The following is a 20,237-nucleotide window of genomic DNA, read 5'->3' as shown; positions in this document are numbered from 1 at the left end:
GTGGCATCCATTTCCATGGCTTTAATTACCATCTAAGGTGCAGGTGCCCTCAAAGCTGAAGTACTATTTCTTGAGTTCCTGATCTACTATCTAACTGCCCACTGACTTGAATGCTTCACAGGCATCTCCCACTCAACAAGTCCAAAACAAAACCACTCATCTCCTCCTGAAACATGCCCTTCTTCCAGAGTCCCCAGTCAGAATAAGTGGCACCAGTATTTATTATGATGCTCACCCCTAAATCTGGGAGTAATAGTAAACTTCTTTGTACCCCTAATACCCAATATTCAATTAATCAGCAAGTCCTATTAATTTCGCATGGTAAACACCTCTTCAATATTTCTCCTTATTTTATTCTATAATAACATCATTCCTGTCTAAGGCTTCACATGTAATCTTAGTAATAGAATATTAACTGGCTGGTGTGGCTCAGTGGAGTTGAATATTAAGTCATTTATGTGATCTTCTGACTTCAAATCTTGTTTGTCTTAATTCTCTTTACCTACATTTTAGTAATAAATGTTTATAAATATAGAAAATGTTTATTTTGTTTAAACCATTCACCTACTTTTGCTACTGCTCTTAAAATACTAATTCCTTTGCAAGGTTTTCTATGCCATCCAAGATGTGGCCCCCATCACGCTCCCAGACTCAGAGAACATGCTCTCTCCTTGCAATTCCAAAGCCAATTTTGTTTTCTTTTATTTGCCTGAAAACTTTAGAATCTGTCGTCTCTGAGGCTCTGCACTGGGTAATCATTCTGCCTACAAAATTTGTTCTGCATCCTTTGTCTATTATTACTTATTCTTCAAATCTCAGTTTCAGTATTTTACCAGGGAAGACTTCCCTAGTATCTGGGTCCAGGAGAGTTCCTTTCATTGTATATTATTATAGCACTCTCTATTACCACTTCATAACATTAATCATGCCCACAATATCTTATTCAATGTGTGTTTTCCTCTTTCCATTCTAAGTTTCACATGAGGAGGGGCTGTGTCCCTCATATTTATGGCTATAACATCAGTAATGTCTGTGTAGAAAATGCTCAATAAATATTCATCATTAAATAAATAAATAGCCCTGACTAGTGTGGCTCATATGGTTGGGCATTGTTCCACAAAGCGACAGGTTGCTAGTTAGATTCCCAGTTGGGGCACATGCCTAGGTTGTGGGTTCAGTCTCAGGTCAGGGCATGTACAAGAGGCAACGTATCCATGTTCCTCTCTCACATCAATGTTTCTCTCCCTCTTTCTCTCTTCCTTCCCCTCTCTCTAAAAATAAATAAACAAAATCTTAAAAAATAAATAAGTGAATAAAGCTAATAAAAGAAAAACAAATTAGCAACAGGCATAGTTTATTGAATAATATCTGAACATTCTTTTTCACATTTAATCCAAAGTCACAGTATTAAAGAACTTCCCTTTCCTTTCTTCTTTCCTCTTCCCAATTAATTTTATCTTTCTGTATCTCCTTAATTCCTACAGTGAAATCTGATGAGTTTTTTTTTACAGGTTTAGGCTAATTGAAATCTTTAGCCAGTCTCTGATATTCCTAGGTCTCATGAACTCTGTACTATACTCCTCCTCTGTTGGCTCAGGAGCCTTCTCCACTGCTGAGCAAACCCATGATCCATACACCAGGAAATAGACCTCAAATCACAGCATGCTCTGTGATTGGTTTCTTCACTCCCTAGGACTTTATTTCTGTATATATTTTCCCTCATTCATCTTAATAAGCTGCCTGGTACTTCAGTCTTCTACAAAGGCATATCAGGACAGGAAGACATTGTGATGGCCGAATAATTTATGGGGCTATGCAGTTTTCACTGTTTGCAGAAGAGCCCTCTGGGAGGGCCAGAAAAGAAATTTTCCTCTAATCATAGATTAGTTGTGTTTCTTCTAAGCAACAAAATTGTTTTACTTCGACATATGTACACTATGCTTTATGGAACTGACCATGCATCCCTATTTGTTTGTTTTTCTTTTAATTTAATTATTGTTCAAGTACAGTTTTTTGTCTTTTACTCCCATACCAGCCCACCCCCCACCTCCCTCCCACTTCCACCCCCTTTAGTTGTTGTCCATGTGTCCTTTATACTAGTTCCTGTAAATTCTTCCCCTTCTCCCCCTGAAATTCCCTTCCCTCTCCCCTCTGGTCACTGCCCCCCTGTTCTCTATTTCAGTGTCTTTGTTTTTATTTTGCTTGCTTGTTTGTTTTGTTGTTTAGCTTCCTGTTAAAGGTGAGATCATATGGGTATTTGTCTTTCACCACCTGGCTTATTTCACTCAGCATAATGCTTTCCAGTTCTACCCATGCTGTTGCAAAGGGTAGTAGCTCCTTCTTTCTTTTTGCTGCATAGAATTCTATTGTGTATATGTACCATAATTTTTTGATCCATTCATTTACTGACAGGCACCTAGGTTGCTTCCAGCTCTTGGCTTTTGTAAATTGTGCTGCTATGACCATTGGGGTGCATAGGTTCTTTTGGATTGGTGTTCTAGGGTTCTTAGAATATAATCCCAGCAGTGAAATTGCTGGGTCAAAAGGCAGGTCTATTTTTAGTTTTCTGACAAAATTCCATACTATTTTCCATAATGGTTGTACCAGTCTGCAATCCCACCAACAATGAACTAGGGTCCCCTATTTGTTTTTTAAACATTTTGGTTCACATTACTCTCCAGTTTTTGTCTTTGCTTATAAATTTTTGAAGTGTCACTATTTTTCAAAAATTAATTTGAGACTAAACATTATTTTGCTACTTCTAGAGAATATGATTTTCTCTTGTTTCTGAACAAGAGATAATGAAATACAGCTCTGAACTGTGGCAGACTCCAGCCAGCAGAATCTGCATATTGTGACTGAAGACAAAAACAAATGCACAAGCTACAGCAATCCTGTGGAGAAAAAGAGATGGTATGGTACTCTCTTAAGTGGAAGTCCTGTGGCCGCTTCTCAAGGGGAGAAGTTCTCAAGGGGAGAACACCTTGGCCATTCTCTCAAGGGGAAAGCGCCCTGACCCTTGCCTGGACAGGCTTTTATTGTTTTTCTCAGCTCTATATCAAAGAAGACTTTATTATTTATTGCATAGAATATTATTGTCTACATTTTAGGTACAATGAAGAAAATGAAAATAACACAGGCAGAAGAGAAAGACGACAAGCTGATTAGCTTCATCCTTGGGAAAATTCACAGAGGCTTTGGAAATTATCTTGAAGATAGACAATATACATCTACTGTTTCAGACCAGGGTGAGGGAGTTTTAGCAAGAGCAAGCCATAACAGTCTGGACACATTTTTCTAGGCCTGATTCCCATGGGATAACCTAGTCTGAGGGTCTGGCTCCTGACCACCACCTCACTTCTGTAGGTTTTCCATACAAAGCTGAGTCACATTTGCCAGATTCAAAACAAACCGGTCCCCTACACTAAGCAAATACAACTCTAAATAAATCTAGAACCTTAAAAGTTTGAGGTCTCCATGACAACTGGAAGGTCAGATTCTTTGTGTCTATACATCAAAGACAAAGCCAGGCAATTCAAAATAACTTTCTACCATTTTTTTCTTTTGTATTTGTACCCATTTTCACATGGTCTCTTAAGAAATCAATCTGTTAAAATACACATTTTTCATGCACCCAGGGAACTAAGGAAGGATAAAGGGCAAATACATTCAAGAAGACCTTCATCCCCAATACTACAAAGTTTAAGAACACAGGTAGTTTAAGAGCACAGGTAATCATTTGTTATAATTGATCATAAAAAATAATTAACTTATTCTCCTACTATTAATTATAAGAACTATCTTAATATACCAAGGATTTTAGATTTATTCCTTCCATTTTCATTCATGGTAATATAAGTGAAGGTATGTCTGTACACTCAGGATATATTTTTTCACACCTTTATCTCAGTCACTTCAAGCAATTCATACCCAATATCATCCACCCTAAATAAAGATTATGTTATATTAACCAACATATTACCTCAAAACCTTCCCTCCCCTCTCTGTTTCATTACCAACAGTTCTTTTTTTCTCATTTTAATCACTTCAACTTTTAAGTCCCTATATAAATTCAGCCTTAGAATTTCATATAATAAATAAATACTACTCAAGTGGTTTTCTGATTTTTTAAATAAAGTAATGTTTTTTCTAATATACCCTTTTGACTTCAAAAATAAATCTCTTAAGCAGAAAATTATATTCTCAACACACTCTTTTTAAAATTAAATTTACTGGAGTAACACTGGTTAATGAAATCATATAGGTTTCAAGTATATGATTCTATGTAATACAACATTTATATATTGCATGGTGTGCCCACAACCCAAAGTCAAATCCTCTTCCATCGCCATAATTGGCTCCCTTTACCCTGTACAGCCCCTCACCCTTCCTACCCTATGGTAACCAACATACTGTTATTTGTGTCTATGATTTCAATTTTACTTTAGAATACTAGTTGTTAATTACTCCATCTTCTCTTTCAGAATTGTTCTCTAGAATGGAGATATAAAAATTGAATATAAAACTACTGGCTTTACAACAGTCTGAAAATTCACTGTATCAATCAGAGAAATGTAAGTAATGAATAAATAGGGAAAATAAGTACTAAATAAAAACAAGGGATACTACACAGAAGAAAAAAGAAGGAAGTCCTTTTGTGATAGCATGGATGGAACTGTAGACTATTATGCTAAGTGAAATATGTCAGTCGGTGAAAGATAAGTAGCATATGATCTCAATTAAAAGAGGAATTTCATTAACAAGATAAACTAATGTGCAAAATAGAACCAGAGGCATAGAATCATGGAACAGACTGACAGCTGTAAGAGGGGGGCGGGGGAGAGGTGGTGACTGACTGAAAGAAGGTGAAGGGATTAGTCAAAGAACATATATGAAGGACCCATGGACTTGGACAATGGCGTGGGGACTGCCCATGGAAGTGGGGGGTTGGGCTGGGTGGAGGGAAGCAAAGGGGGAAAAAGTGGGACAACTGTAATAGCATAAACAATAAAATATTTTTAAATAAGGATAAAAAGACTAAAGAAACCTATGCCTTCATAGGCTACCCAATTCTTAAAAAGCCATTCCAACTTTCTGAGATTCAATTTTCTCATCCATAAACCATATGTGTCCGGAGCACCAAGCAATTCTTTCAATATCTTTCTCAATGAGGAAATCAATGTGATTCAAAGATCTAGTTCTCAAGAGAAAAAATAATGAGCTGGGTATTGGTTGTCTCTATGAGAGAAGTGGGTTACTCTCGCGTACCACTAATTAGCTTCTTTTCCATTACCAAGAATCTCATATATACCTTTTTTTTAGGCAAGGGAGGTATTAATTACAGAAATGAAGACTAAGCCTTCTGAATTTTTCTTCCCCTAAAAATGCACATCCTACGACTAGACAGACAGGTAGGAAAGATGGTTTTAAATTACAAATTTACCACTGTCATGTTTGCTTCCCTCTCTCTATCCCCTTTTCCCTTTTAATTTCTGCTCTTCTGTAAAATATTTGTGTCAGAAATTTTCTCCTTTTTGAAATGTTTTTGCCTTTTTATTTTATACCATCTCTCTCCTATTCTAAAATTTCAATCATTGAATTGCATTGTATCATAAAATTAATTCTACACACACACATTTTTTATAGTTTCAATTTACTGCATTAATATAAAGATTTTTCAAGATTCACATGTGTCTGCCTTTTGTGCTCTTCAATTAATTTTAAACTTTATTTTCCATTTGTAAAACATCCATCTGGCCTCAGTTATTACCACCCTATTTGAGGACCAAATTCTGCTTTGAATCACAAGAAAAGAATTTCAATCCATGACCTCCTGGATTCTGGTGTGGTTCCCTCTCCTTCGGTACTACTTTCCTCCACCTTTGAAGGCTCCAGTCACTGCCTAATTTGAGAGGATACGCTCAGGTTCAAAAAGATTATAGCTCCATGCCAGGGGATGGTACAGAGCTGGTGGCTATAGTTCTGAAATGGAGTGTTCAAGGATTGGCCAGGTGGTGGCTGGTAAGGGGGTAGGGAAGGGCAATATTCAATGAAAATTAAATATGTTTTTAGGAATGAAAGGCCAATTTTATTTTCAGTGAAATAGGAACTCACACATAAATAAGGCCTTTCTAATTAGGTTACTGTGATCCTATCAAATTTAAATAATTCTCACTCTTTTTCATGACTTTCTCTATTAAGTAGGTGTAGAATATTATTGAGGAAGACCACTGGATTGGAAACTAGACTTCTAGTTCTGACGCTGTGAATATTCTGCTGTAAACACACTGGCTAGCCATTTAACCTCACTGGATTATTTCTCTACCTGTAAAATAAAGATGCTTTGAGGTGACCCCAAAGTTCTTTCCCACTTCTACACAAACCTATAATCCTGTTCATCTTTTTTGTTTAATATATGTTTACATTTTCTGTTTCTGGAAAGATGTATCTTTCCAGGCCCTGAATGACTGACAAAATTTAAATCTCCAACAGGAAAACAGCAGATACTGTCAGGATCTAGCCCTGAAGTACTCCTGAGAGCATCATAAAGTCACCAGTGTATCCAAAAGAAGGCAGAACAACCAAGTATGCTGTCTTTTTCTCCAAACAAGCTCTCTCAGGTCATCAGGATTTCTTCAACAATGATATATATTAAAACCAGGTGTTTGTAACACAAAGGGGGGGCAATGACTTTCTTCACTTAAGTAAATTCTCTCTCTCTCTCTCTCTCTCTCTCTCTATATATATATATATATATATATATATATATATATACATTTCAGTTAAATTCTATTTTGATTTGGGGTAGATTGTTTTTATGCTCCTATAGGAAACAGGCTTCAGAGGTGTTTTAACTGTTATGTATTTTTAAACTCATTTCTGGTTGTCATTTAATTTTATTATTCTTGATTATATTTTTAAAAGGTCTTTTTATTTTTAAAAATCTATTTTTATAATCTCATTTACACTCTCCCAATATTCTGAGATTCAATATTTATTTGGTTTAGAATATTTATTATTTTTATTCTCCTGAATTCTGAGTTTATTTATTTATTTTTTGCATTTTTAACTAGATTGCCTCTGAGTGCAGCTTTTGTGTACTATGGTACACAAAAACTTTATAATCTGAGGTTTTATTATTTTGTAAATTGCTTATACCAATCAAATAAAATATTTGTTACTAATCAATTTTTTTCTTAAAAAACCTTTATTTATTGAATTAATGGGGGTAACAATAATTATATAGTTTTCAGGGTTATAATTCTATAATACATCATCTGTATGTTATATTGTGTATTCACAATCCCAAGTTATTTCCTTCCACCATCACTTAGCCCACCTTTATTCTTTCCTACCTCCTCCTACCTGCCTTTCCCTCTGGCAATACCACACTGTTGTCTGTGTCTATGAGGGGTTTTTTGCTGAATCACTTCACCTTTTTCACCCAGACCCACAACACTGCTCCCCTCTGACAGCTGTCAGTTTATTCTTTTTATTTATGAGTCTGCTTCTATTTTTTTAATTTTGTTCATTAGATTCCACCTGTAAGTGGTATCATATGGTACTTGTCTTTCTCTGACTGGCTTATTTTACCTAGCATAATCCTTTGCAGGTCCATCCATGCTATTGTGAAAGGTAAAATTTCCTTCTTTTTTATGGCTGAGTAGTACTCATTGTGTAAATGTACCACAGCTTTTTTATCAACTCATCTACTTATGGACACTTAGGTGCTTCCATATCTCGGCTATTATAGATAATGCTGCCATGAAGATGGGGGTACATATATTCTTTCTTCCCCTTTTTAATTTTTGTTCAGTTACAGTTGTCCCCATTTTCCCTCCATAATTCTCCCCTGGCCTACCCACTCTCCACCTGCCACATTATTGTTTCAGGTTTCCTTGGATATATTCCCAGAAGTGGAATCACTGGGTCAAAAGATAGCTCCATTTTGTTTTTTTTTTTTTTTTAGGTAACTCCATACTGTTTTCCACAGTGGCTGCACCAATCTGCATTTTTACCTACAGTGCATGAGGATTCCCTTTTCTCCACATCCCCACCAACACTTGTTGTTTGTTGATTTATTGATAATAGTCATTTTGACAGATGTGGTGTGATATCTCATTGTGGTTTTAATTTTCAATTCTCTGATGATTAGTGGCATCAATCATCTTTTTACATATGTATATGCCATCTGCAATGTCCTTTTTGGAAAAATGTCTATTTGGGTTTTTTGCCTATTTTAAAAATAACATTGTTTCTGGTGTTTAGTTTTATAAGTTCTCTATAAATTTTGAATATTAACCCTTAATCGATGTATCATTTGCAACTATATTGTCTCACACAGTAAGTTGTCTTTTCACTTTGTTGATGATTTCCTTTGCTGTGTGAAAGCTTCTTAATGTAGTTCTATTTGTTTGGTTTTTATTTTGTTTTGTTTTCCTTGCCCAAAGAGGTATATCAGAAAAAATTATTGCTATAAGAAATGTCAGAGACTTTACTGCTTATGTTATTTTCTAAGATTTGGGGGGCTTCATATCTTACATATGTCTTCAATACATTTTGAGTTTGCTCTTGCATATGGTGTATTTGCATGTATCTGTCTAATTTTCTCAACACAGTTTGTTGAAGAAACTATCTTTTCTTCATTGTATGTCCTTGCCTCCTCTGTCCAATATTAATTGACCATAAAGGCAATAAAGTGTTTATTTCTGAGCTCTTTATTCTATTCCATCAATCTATACATCTGTTTTTATGCCAGTACCATGTTTGTTTATTTATTTACTTATTTATTTTAGAGAGAGGGGCAAGCAGGGAGAAGGAGAGGGAGAGAAACATCAATGTGAGAGACAAACATTGATGGGTTGCTTCTTGGATGCACCCTGACCTGGAATCAAACCAGAGGCTTTTTGTTTCACAGCACTACACTCAACCAACTGAGCCACAGTGATCAGGGCCACTATTACTGTGTCCTTGTAGTGTAGTTTGATATTAGGTAACATGATTCCTCTAACTTTGTTCAGCTTTCTCAAGATTGCTGTGGCTATTCAGAGTCTTTTGTGGTTCCATATAAATTTTTGAAATGTTGGTTCTAGTTTTGTGAAATACACCACTGGTATCTTGATAGGAATTGCACTGAATATATAGAATGCTTGGGTGGTATGGACATTTTAATTATGTTAATTCTTCCAATCCATGAACACTGTATGCTTCCACTTATTTGTGTCTTCTTTAATTTCTCTCTTCAGCGTCTTATAATTTTCTGAGTACATGTTTTTTACATCCTTGATTAAATTCCTAGGTATTTTGGACACAATTGTAAATGGAATTGTTTTCTTAGTTTCTCTTTCTGATAGTCCATTATTGCTATGTAAAAATGCAACTGATTTCTAGATGTTTCTTTTGTATTCTGCTACTTTCCTGAATTAATTTATCATTTCTAGCAGTTTTTATTTTTGGTGGCACTAATAGATCTCCCATGAGATGGAGGCATCAGTCAGGCTTATGGGAAAGTGGGGTGAATGACCCTCTGCCCCAAAACCACACAACTCAGTTACTGATATCCTTTGAGTCTGCTCAGATGTCTACAACCTGGCCCAGACTGCTAACTCCTCAGCAGGGTACAAGCTCATCAGGGTGGGGCAACTTAGAGTCTGGCTCCCAGTTGCAATAGGTGGGGCTATTGCATTCCCCAAGGCTGATGCCATATAGAGGAGAGTGCTCCACCCAAGAAAGATGTCACCTGCAGTATAAAACAGAGACTAGGCACAGGGATCTTGGTGGCTTTCCCTTCAGCTCTCACCTCAGACCTGTAAGCCCTAGTCTCTCCTTACTCAACTCTAGTCTGCTGCACCCTCTCTGCTGGAGCCCAGAGTAAGGAGCTACAAACAAGATTTTGTGCAGTGGACCTTTAAGAGAGTGCTTGTGACTCTAGTAGACTCTTGTCTCTACATGGGGGACAGAATCCTTACTGATTTTCAGTCAGATATGTGGACACTTCCTCCAGGTTCTGATACTCTGGGTGGGGAGCCCTGCTTGTGGTTGAGACCTCATGCTTCTCAGAGGGACATTTTGCAGCTGAGATATCCATCCAGAATTTCAGCAGCTGCCCATGGGAGCTGTTGATGTAGGACCAGACCTTTTCACATCTCCACTCTTTGTACAAGTCTTAATGTTGCTACTTTCTCTAATCTTTGTTTATAAGACTTATCTTCATCTAGTCTTCAGTTGGTTATTCAGGTTGATTGCTCTATATTTTAGTTGTAATTCCAGTTTGGTTCTGGGAAGAGATGAGTGCAACATACTCTGCCTCTTGGTTCCCCTACCATTTTGGCTCCCCTTACTGATCAGTTTTAAATAATCAACATTTAACACATTATTTTCTGTACCTAAACACTGATTCCCTTTTTTCTGTTCTTTTAGGTCACTTCAGAGTCTTCCCTTCTTTGTGATTCAATGGACCAAGTAAATGGCTCTGTGGTAACTGAATTTGTGTTACTGGGACTGGCACAATCCTTGGGAATGCAGTATTTTCTTTTTCTTTTTTTTTCTTTATTCTATGTGGGAATTATTCTGGGAAACCTCTTCATTGTGTTCACAGTGATTTTTGATTCTCACTTACACTCCCCCATGTATATTCTGCTGGCCAATCTATCACTCATTGACCTGGGTCTCTCATCTACCACAGTTCCTAGGATAATATCTGACCTTTTCAGTGATTGTAAAATCATTTCTTTCCACAGTTGCATGATACAGATGTTCTTTATTCATGTCATGGGAGGAGTGGAGATGGCACTGCTCATAGCCATGGCATATGACAGGTACACTGCAATCTGCAAACCTCTCCATTATCTAACTATTATGAGTCCCAAAATGTGCCTGCTTTTGATAATGGCTGCTTGGATCATTGGAGTGATTCATGCTGTGTCTCAGTTTGTTTTTGTCATAAATTTACCTTTCTGTGGTCCTAATTATGTGGGGAGCTTTTATTGTGATTTTCCTAGGATTATTAAACTTGCATGCATGGCCACTTATAAACTAGAATTTGTGGTCACTGCCAACAGTGGCTTCATATCTATGGGAACCTTCTTTTTCTTAATTATGTCATACATCTTTATTCTGGTCACTGTCAGAAAACATTCTTCAAAGGATTTGTCCAAAGCATTCTTTACTTTGTCAGCTCACATCACAGTAGTGGTTTTGTTTTTCACTCCATGCATATTTCTCTACGTGTGGCCTTTCCCTACCAAGTCACTGGATACATTTTTTTCCATTGTGGACTTTGTGGTCACTCCTGTCTTAAATCCTGCCATTTATACTCTAAGGAACAGAGATATGAAAGTGGCAATGAGAAGATTGACTGGACAAGTTGCAAGTTCTAGGGAGATGACATGACAGATTTCATTGACAAGAGCATAAGATGAATGTCATGACCACCATAAATACATGGGATATGTACAATTTCATTACCACCTTTGAAAAACTTAGAAGTCTACAGAAAAAGAGGTATTGAATCAAAGGATTTCATTTTCAGATGAAAATGAGTTACAGCAATTTTGTTACTTATAAAAAATAGTGTTATGTATTTCAATCTAACCTATAAACCTAAGTTGTAGTTACTATCAATGACTGTATTCAGTTTTCAATGTGTATATAAATATATACATGTACATACACATGATTTCCCTTTATCGCTATGTTTATAGGGATAAAAAGCAACATTGAAAATCAATTAATATTTCTTATGGAAATTATGTGGATCCAATGGATAATATATAAGTTTATATAAATGAGCAGACATTAAAATCGAGGAAGAAACAGTTTTCATCCTAACTGTTTTTTAAGTATGATAAATAGGAAGGCAATACTATAGTACAACTCTTAAGAATTTTTTTGTCTCTGTTGTCAATGTGTTTTGGACAATGTTATTTTACAAATATTCTCTTGTACTTTGCATTATGTAAAATGTGCCTGTGTTACATTTTTCCCAATAGGAAATTTTTGTTGCCTTCTTTAAATCATTTCTTGGTCACTCTTTTTGATTAAATCATTTGTAGTGTAATTCTATTACAGTTGTCCCAGTTTTTCCCCCTTGGCCCTCCTCTGTCCAGCCTACCCTCTGCTCCACAGTCAATTCCCACACTGTTGTCCATGTCTGTGGGTCATTCATATATGTGTTTTATCCAGTTCCTTCCCCTTCTTTCCACCATTATTCCCTTTCCCCTCCCTTCTGGTCACTTTCAGTTTGTTCCATGTTTCCATGCCTATACTTGGATTTTGGTCATTAGTTTATTTTGTTCATTAGATTCCTCATATAGATGAGATCATATGGTGTTTGTATTTCACTGACTGGCTTGATTCACTCAAAAAGAGTCTATAATTCTAAACATATTTAAAGGAACTTATTACCTAGAGGAAGGTACTCACACAGATCTCAGCTTACCTATTATGCCTGTTCTTAAACTAGCGTGCTTAGGACAAAGAAAACAATTGACATTTTTCAGGTAAAACCTGGAAAGTCTAGTCATCAAGGAACACAACTGAGAGATCACTTGGAAGTATTTCTATGAGTAGCTAGAGAAACATTAGTTGTGATAACTCAGTTCAGTTTTAACTTATGCATAGTAATTAAAGATGCCTAATAAAATGAAAAATAATAAGAACTAAGACTTTATTATTGATAAAGGTATTTTCTCCAAAATTTATAATCAATGTTATAAGCTATCCTCCTTTTATCAAATCTAAAGCATAATTATTCGGTCTTGTTAACTCTTCTGCATGTTAATTTTACAACTTTTTCTTATTTGTTTTACTATGATTCTTTTTAAAAAATCACTGTTAGCCTCAATGAGGTAGGAAAATAGCTAAGTGAGCCAAGAAGTTGTGACAATAGCCCTTAACTCAATGATTATTTTCAGAATTCTTTTTTGAAACTATAAGAGTTAGTCTCAGTACTCAAATTTCAGGATGGCTATTTCGAGATATCTTCACTTGCTTCTGATCACTTTTATATAAATGGCTCTTTATATAAAAGAGGCTTACTCAGGAGGAAAGTTTGTATAGATTTTATTCTCTTAGAAATTTTATGCTACAAGAAAATATGCAAGTAAAAGGAAAATCTGTTCTCTTATTTGCATTGCAAATTGCTGTAGTATCTTCTAGTTATGCAGATAGGTGGAATGACAAAAGTGGAATATATTATCAAAACTAAACAAATTATTTCACTCAGCATAATGCTTTCCAGTTCCATCCATGCTGTTGCAAAGGGTAGGAGCTCCTTCTTTCTTTCTGCTGCATAGAATTCCATAGTGTAAATATACCATAGTTTTTGGATCCATTCATTTACTGATGGGCACCTAGGTTGCTTCCAACACTTGGCTATTGTAAATTGTGCTACTATGACCATTGGGGTGCATAGGTTCTTTTGGATTGGTGTTTCAGAGTTCTTAGGATATAATCCTATCAGTGGAATTACTGGGTCAAAAGACAGATCCATTTATAGTTTTCTTAGAAAATTCCATATTGTTTCCCATAGTGGTTGTACCAGTCTGCAATCCCACCAACAGTTCACTACAACAAAAAAACAAGCAAGCAAAATATAACCAAAGACACTGAAACAGAGAACAGGCTGACAGTGACAAGCGGGGAGAGGGGAGGAAATCTCAGGGGAAAGGGGGAAGAGTTTGCAGGAACAAGTATGAAGGACACATGGACAAAAACAAGGGGAGTGGAAATGGGAGGGAGATGGGGGGCACTGGAGGGGTTGGCTGGGATGGGAGTAAAAAACAGAAAACTGTACCTGAACACCAATTAAAATAAAATTTTAAAAAGATGTAAAAAAGAACTAAACAAATTATAGCATTTTATTGACAATGAGATGCTTCTATTAGTAAGAATCCATTCAACATAATTCAGCTATGTGTGTATCTTCAAGAACGCTGGAAGGATTCCATGAGGTAAGCATAAATTTAGAATAGTTGTATGAATAATATTGTTGTGTTATACAAACTAGTGTTGTAAGGGTTAAGTCTTTCTCCTGAGTCTTCTGTGCTAATCTAATCTTTTCTCTCTATTTGAGGATCTTATTCCCTGTACTTCCCCCAAGCTAGTCTTCTTATCCACTTCTTTGCCTCCTTCCTGTAACCCTAATGAAACCTAATTTAGGACATTTCTTTCACATAAAGGGGAAAATCATACTCAGAGGTCTGAGAAGTTTTTGGAGAGCAAAATTCTTTTTTGGAGAGCTTTTGATACAGTGAACTTATTTTAATAACAGGCCAAAGATTTTGAATGATATACCCAAGTTTATACAGTGAATTTGAAGAGGAGTAAAAGGCACTTAAGACAAAAATATAACAGTCTAATGATTTTTAAACTTGTTTAGTCACTCTGTGTCTTTTGATTAAATAATTTTACTCTCTTATATTGGATACATAAAGGCAAATTATTCCTATTTAATTCAATCTTTTCTGATTGTTTTGTAGTTTTGTTTTCTTTTTCTCTTGCAAATTCTCTTTGTTATTTGATGATTTTTGTAGTGTTTTGTTTCCATTTTTTCTTGATCTTTTGTGTATTTACTACACAAAATATACCTTCTTCTCAAGTGTACATGGAACAGTCACAAAATTTGATCATTTATTAATTCTCAAATAAAACATCAGTGTTAAAAATACTGTAGTTATTTTTTACTACACTTGTAGTTATTTTTAACTGTAGTTAAAAATACTACAAAAAGCATTTTCTGATAGCAATGTAATGAAACTATAAGTTGAAAATAAATTTTAGAAACAAAGGGCCCCCTAGCCATTACCACACTGTTGTCTATTGCTGGAGGGAATGGGTATAAGAAGGCTAAATAGTAATGGAAAAAACACAATAAAGATTAAATTTTAAAAATAATAAAAAGTATAAAAAGACATTTATGGGAATAGTAAACACCAATAAAATACAAAAGAAAGAAAAAGAGAAAAAAGGGAGAAAAAGAAAGGGCCCATCAGTCTTGAAATTTAGAATCCTGCTCTCAACCCTAGGTTGAAAGTGGAAATACAGAGAAAAATAGTGATAATAGAACAGTGCACCCATCAAGAGAGCTGAGAGGACAGATTAGTGATCAAAATAAAACCTATAGCCTTAAACAGATTTATTAATTAAAAATAAAAGAATTAAACAAATAAATTAAATTCTCTTTAAAATTTAAAAAGAATCCAAAAAAGTAAATAAATAGAAACTATAAGAAAGAAACAAGATAGCAATAAAAATTAATAAAAATTAAGTAAAAGTGTATTAGATAAGTATGTTAATCTATAAAATGGGCAATTATATTTTTATCAGATGAAACAAGATAAAGAAAAACAAATAATAAATGATAAGAGGATATAACTATTGATAATAAGCAAATAAAAGTCATTTAAAACAATGTTGTACATATATGTACAAATAAATGTAAAAACTAATTATGTATGAAATGCTTTCACCACTACTCACCCCAGTAGAAATATAACACTTAAAAAAACAATTTTCATTGAAAAATATTCAGATATTCATGATAAAATTATAACACACAAACACATACACACCAAGTTTAATTACTTCATAAAGAAACCTAACAACCTACAAATTAAATGCTTTCAATACAAATAATTTTTTTTAAGATTTGAAAGTGAATATTACATCCAAATTCTTTTCATGAAACAAGAGCAAACATTGGATACAAATTGAATTAAAATAGTACAAAAACAAAATTATAGACCAATATTACCTATGAAGGTTGAGGCAAAAACTCTAAATGAAATATTAGTTCCCAATGAAATATGAATGAATTAGACTTTATTTCTCATATCATACATAAGAATAAACTGCAATAGATTTGAAATCCAAATGTGAAACATGAAGATACACTGTACAAAATATGGCCCTGGCTAGTATAGTTCAGTGGACTCAGCTCAGGCCTGCGAACCAGACAATCGAGGTTCAATTCCCAGTCAGGGCACATGCCTGGGTCGCAGGCCAGTTCCCAGCAGGGGCCAGTTCCCAGCAGGGGATGCACAAAGAGCAACCATACATTGATGTTTCTCTCCCTCTCTCCTTCCCTTCCCCTCTAAAGATAAATAAATAAATTTTTTAAAAAAAGATACACTGTACAAAATACAAATGAATATCCCCAAAACCCTGAGTATGAGGAAAATCTTTTTATGAGACTAAACCAGCCGTGACATTTTTAATGATGAATTAAAACAATAACAAGCAAGAAAAGAATTTTTGCAACCCAAAATATTTTTTAAATAGATGCAAATTCAGTTCTTGCCAAGATAGAGGTATAGTGAGAAATGCTTCACTTTCTCACACAACCAAAAAAGGATAACAATCAATTTAAAAGGAATAAATAACCAGAACTGCCAAAAATCAAACTTCATGGAACTCTGACAACCAAAGAGTTAAAGAAACATTTATCCAGACCACTAGGATGAGCAGAGATGGGCAGGAGGACCTGCAGTAAGACAGCAGCTGGTGGACAGGGATCCAGACTCAAAATCTCTAGCTGTAAAATCCTATGGGGGGTTGAGAAGGCAGAAGAAGTCCCTAGTCTCACAGGAGCATTCCTTGGAAAGTGGGGCTAGAGTGGAGTGAATAGCATTGTTTCCTCTCTGAAACCTCTCCCAAGACAGAGCCACAATACCACAAAGAGGGTTGCCCCCCACACACAAATACCTAAGGCTCCACATCTTACAACATAGCAGATGTGCTGCAATAAAGGAATATGGCCCAAATGAAAGAATAGGTCAAAACTGCAGAAAAAGAGCTAAGTGACAAGAAGATAGACAACCTATCTGATGCAGAGTTCAAAACACTGGTAATCAGGATGCTCACAAAATTGATTAAGCTCAGTCATAAAATCAAGGCAAAGTGAAAATAAAGGAAAATGTACAGGGAACCAACAATGAAGGGAAGGAAACCAGGACTCAAATCAACAATTTGGAACAAAAGGCAGAAATAAATATACAACCAGAACAGAATGAAGAAACAAGAATTCAAAAAAAATGAGGAGAAGCTTAGGAACTTCTTGGACGACTTTAAACATCCAAATCATATGGGGCCAGGAGTAAAGAAATAGCAAGAAATTAAAAACTTATTTGAACAACTAATGAAGGAGAACTTCCCCAATCTGGTGAAAAAATAGACTTCCAGGAAGTCCAGGAAGCTCAGAGAGTCCCAAAGAAATTGAACCCAGGGAGGAACACAGCAAGGCATACCATAATTAAGTTACCCAGGTTCAAAGATAAGGTGATAGTTCACCAATGCAATCTGTATTAAAATACCAATGACATATTTCACAGATACAGAACAAACATTTCAAAAATTTATATGGAACCATAAATAATCCCAAATGCCCACAGCAATTTTGAGAAAGAAGAACAAAGTAGGAGGGATCACAATACCTGATATTAAAGTATATAACAAGGCCACTATAATCAAGAATATTGTACTGGCCTAAGAACAGACACACAGACCAATGGAACAGAACAGAGAGCCCAGAAATAAACTCAAGTCTCTACAGTCAATTAACAGTTGACAAAGGAGGCAGAAGCATAAAATAAAGTAAAAATAGTCCCCTTAACAAATGATGTTGAGACATCTGGACAGCTAGAAGCAAAAACTGAAACTCTACCACCAACTTACACCATAAACAAAATAAACTCAAGATAGAGAAAAAACTTAAATATAAGTTGTGATACCATAAAAGTCCTAGAGAAGAACATAGGCAGGAAAATCTCAGATATTAGCCCTGGCTGGTGTAGCTCAGTGGATTGAGCTTGGGCCTACGAACCAGACAATTGCTGTTCAATTTCCAGTCAGGGCACGTGCCAGGGTTGCAGGGCGGTTCCCTGCAGGCCAGTTCCCAGCAGGGGACGCACGAAAGGCAACCATACATTGATATTTCTCTCCCTCTCTCCTTCCTTTCCCCTCTAAAGATAAATAAATAAAATCTTTAAAAAAAATCTCAGATATTCCACACAGCAATATTTTCACCCATATGTCTGCTAGAGCAAAAGATGTAAAGGAAAGAATAAACAAACAGGATCTCATCAAAATAAAAAGCTTCTGCACAGCTAAAGACAACAGCATTAAAATCAAGACAGAACCAATGATGCGGGTAAACATATTTGAAGATGATACTTCAGACAAGGCTCTGATCTCCAAAATACATAAAGAACTCACACAACTCCTCTCCAGGAAGACAAAAAAAAAAAAAAAACAATTAGAAAATGGTCAGAGGACTTGAACAGACACTTCTCCAAGGACATACAGAGGGCCCAGAAATACATGAAAAGATGCTCAACTGCATCAGAGACATGCAAACTAAAAATACAGTGAGATACCACTTCACACCAGTCAGAATGGCCATCATAAACAAATCAACAAACAACAGGTGTTGGAGAGGCTGTGGAGAAAAGGGAACCCTAGTGCACTGTTGGTGGAAATGCAGACAGGTGAAGCTACTGTGAAAAACAGTATGGAATTTCATCAGAAAACTAAAAATGGAACCACCTTTTGACCCAGCAATACCACTGTTGGGATTATACTTTAAGAATTCTGAAACACCAATTCAGAAGAACCTATGCACCCCAATGTTCACAACAGCACAATTAACAATAGCCAACCGCTAGAAACAACCTAAATAAACATCAGTAAATGAGTGGATGAAAAACTATAGTACATTTACAGGATGGAATACTATGCAGCAGAAAAAAAGAGCTCCTACCCTTCTCACCAGCATGGATGGGTCTAGAGAGCACTGTGCTAAGTGAAACAAACCAAGAGGTGAAAGAGAAATACTACGTGATCTCACCTATAAGTGGAAGCTAATCAACAAAACAAACATGCAAGCAAAATACAACTGGAGACATTGAAATAAAGAACAATCTGGGGAAGGGGTTATAGGGGAAAAGGGTTTGCAGGAACTATTATAAAGGACATATGAACAATACCAAGAAGGGTGGAAACAGAGAAGGGAGATGAGGAGGGCTGGGTTGGTGGGGAGGAGTGAAGGCAAAAAGCAGAAAAATGTACTTGAACAACAATAAAAAATGTTTAAAAAAGAAGAGAAAAAAATAACAATCTGACAATAATCAGAGAGGAGGAGGGAGAGGTATAATAGGGATAATGAAGGGACCATTAAGGAATATGTATGAAGGACACATGGACAAAACCAAAGGGGGAGGTTCAAGAATGGGAGGTGGAGAGGTCGGGAGGGGGACATAGACTAAAAATGGAGACAATTTTACTTGAACAATAATTTTAAAATTAATTAAGTAATCAATTAAAAAGATAAGGAGAGAATCTTGAAAGCAGGAGGAGGAAAGGAGAGAGTTGCCTACAAAGGATTTCCCATAAGACTATCAACTGATCTCTCAGAAGAAACCTTACAGGCAAGAAGGGGCTGGAAAGAAGTATCTGAAGTCATGAAAGGCAAGGACCTACATCCAAGATTACTCTATCCAGCAAAGCTATCATTTAGAATGTAAGGACAGATAAAGTGCTTCCCAGATAAGATCAAGTTAAAGGAGTTCATCATCACCAAGTCCTTATTATATGAAATGTTAAAGAGACTTATTTAAGAAATAGAAGATAAAAAACTATTAGCAGTAAAATGACAGCAAACAACTATCAACAACTTAACCTAAAAAAACAAAAACTAAGCAGACAACTAGAACAGGAACAGAATCACAAAAATAAGGTCACATGGAGGGTCATCGGTGGGGAGAGAATAATGGGGTGGAAAAGCTATAGGAAATAGAAGCATAATTGGTAGGCATAAAATAGACAAGGGGGAGGTTAAGAATAATATAGAAAATAGAGAAGCCAAAGAACTTATATTCATAACCCATAGACATGAACTAAGGGGGCAGGGGAATGCTGAGGGCAGGGTGGTTGGTGCAGGATGGAGAGGGGATAAAGGGAAGAAAAAAATGGGGCAACTATAATAGCATAATTAATAAAATACACTGTAAAAACAGATGCAAATTTAGAAGACAGATTGGGAGTAAATATTCACAACATATATCAGAGTCAAGACATATTACTAATACATAAACAACTCTTAACTTTAAAGAAAAAAGACCAAGCATCTGGTAAATAAAAAACAAGCTGGGTTGACATCAGCACAAACAGCAGAATAAGTAGATTCAAGGGGTCATTACTCTACAGTAATACTGGCAAGTCAGGCAAAAGCTATCACACAC

At 35.8% G+C, this 20,237-nt stretch overlaps 1 protein-coding gene across 1 annotated transcript; it reads left to right on the top strand.

The window, feature by feature from the left end:
* Positions 1–10,443: 10,443 nt before the first annotated feature.
* Positions 10,444–11,391, top strand: LOC119047431 (olfactory receptor 4F6-like). The gene has a single exon (XM_037142870.2). It carries the CDS (start codon positions 10,453–10,455, stop codon positions 11,389–11,391), a length of 939 nt encoding a protein of 312 aa, XP_036998765.2. The 5' UTR covers positions 10,444–10,452.
* The last annotated feature ends 8,846 nt before the right edge of the window (positions 11,392–20,237 follow it).

The sequence above is a fragment of the Artibeus jamaicensis genome, unplaced genomic scaffold (assembly GCF_021234435.1).
Source record: "Artibeus jamaicensis isolate MK-2021 breed Jamaican fruit bat unplaced genomic scaffold, CSHL_Jam_final contig_885, whole genome shotgun sequence".
Classification (NCBI taxonomy): domain Eukaryota; kingdom Metazoa; phylum Chordata; class Mammalia; order Chiroptera; family Phyllostomidae; genus Artibeus; species Artibeus jamaicensis.
This window is presented reverse-complemented; position numbering and strand designations above follow the sequence as displayed.

Coding starts and splice junctions, on each gene's coding strand:
- LOC119047431 (XM_037142870.2), top strand. CDS start 10,453: ATGGACCAAGTAAATGGCTCTGTGGTAACTGAATTTGTGTTACTGGGA.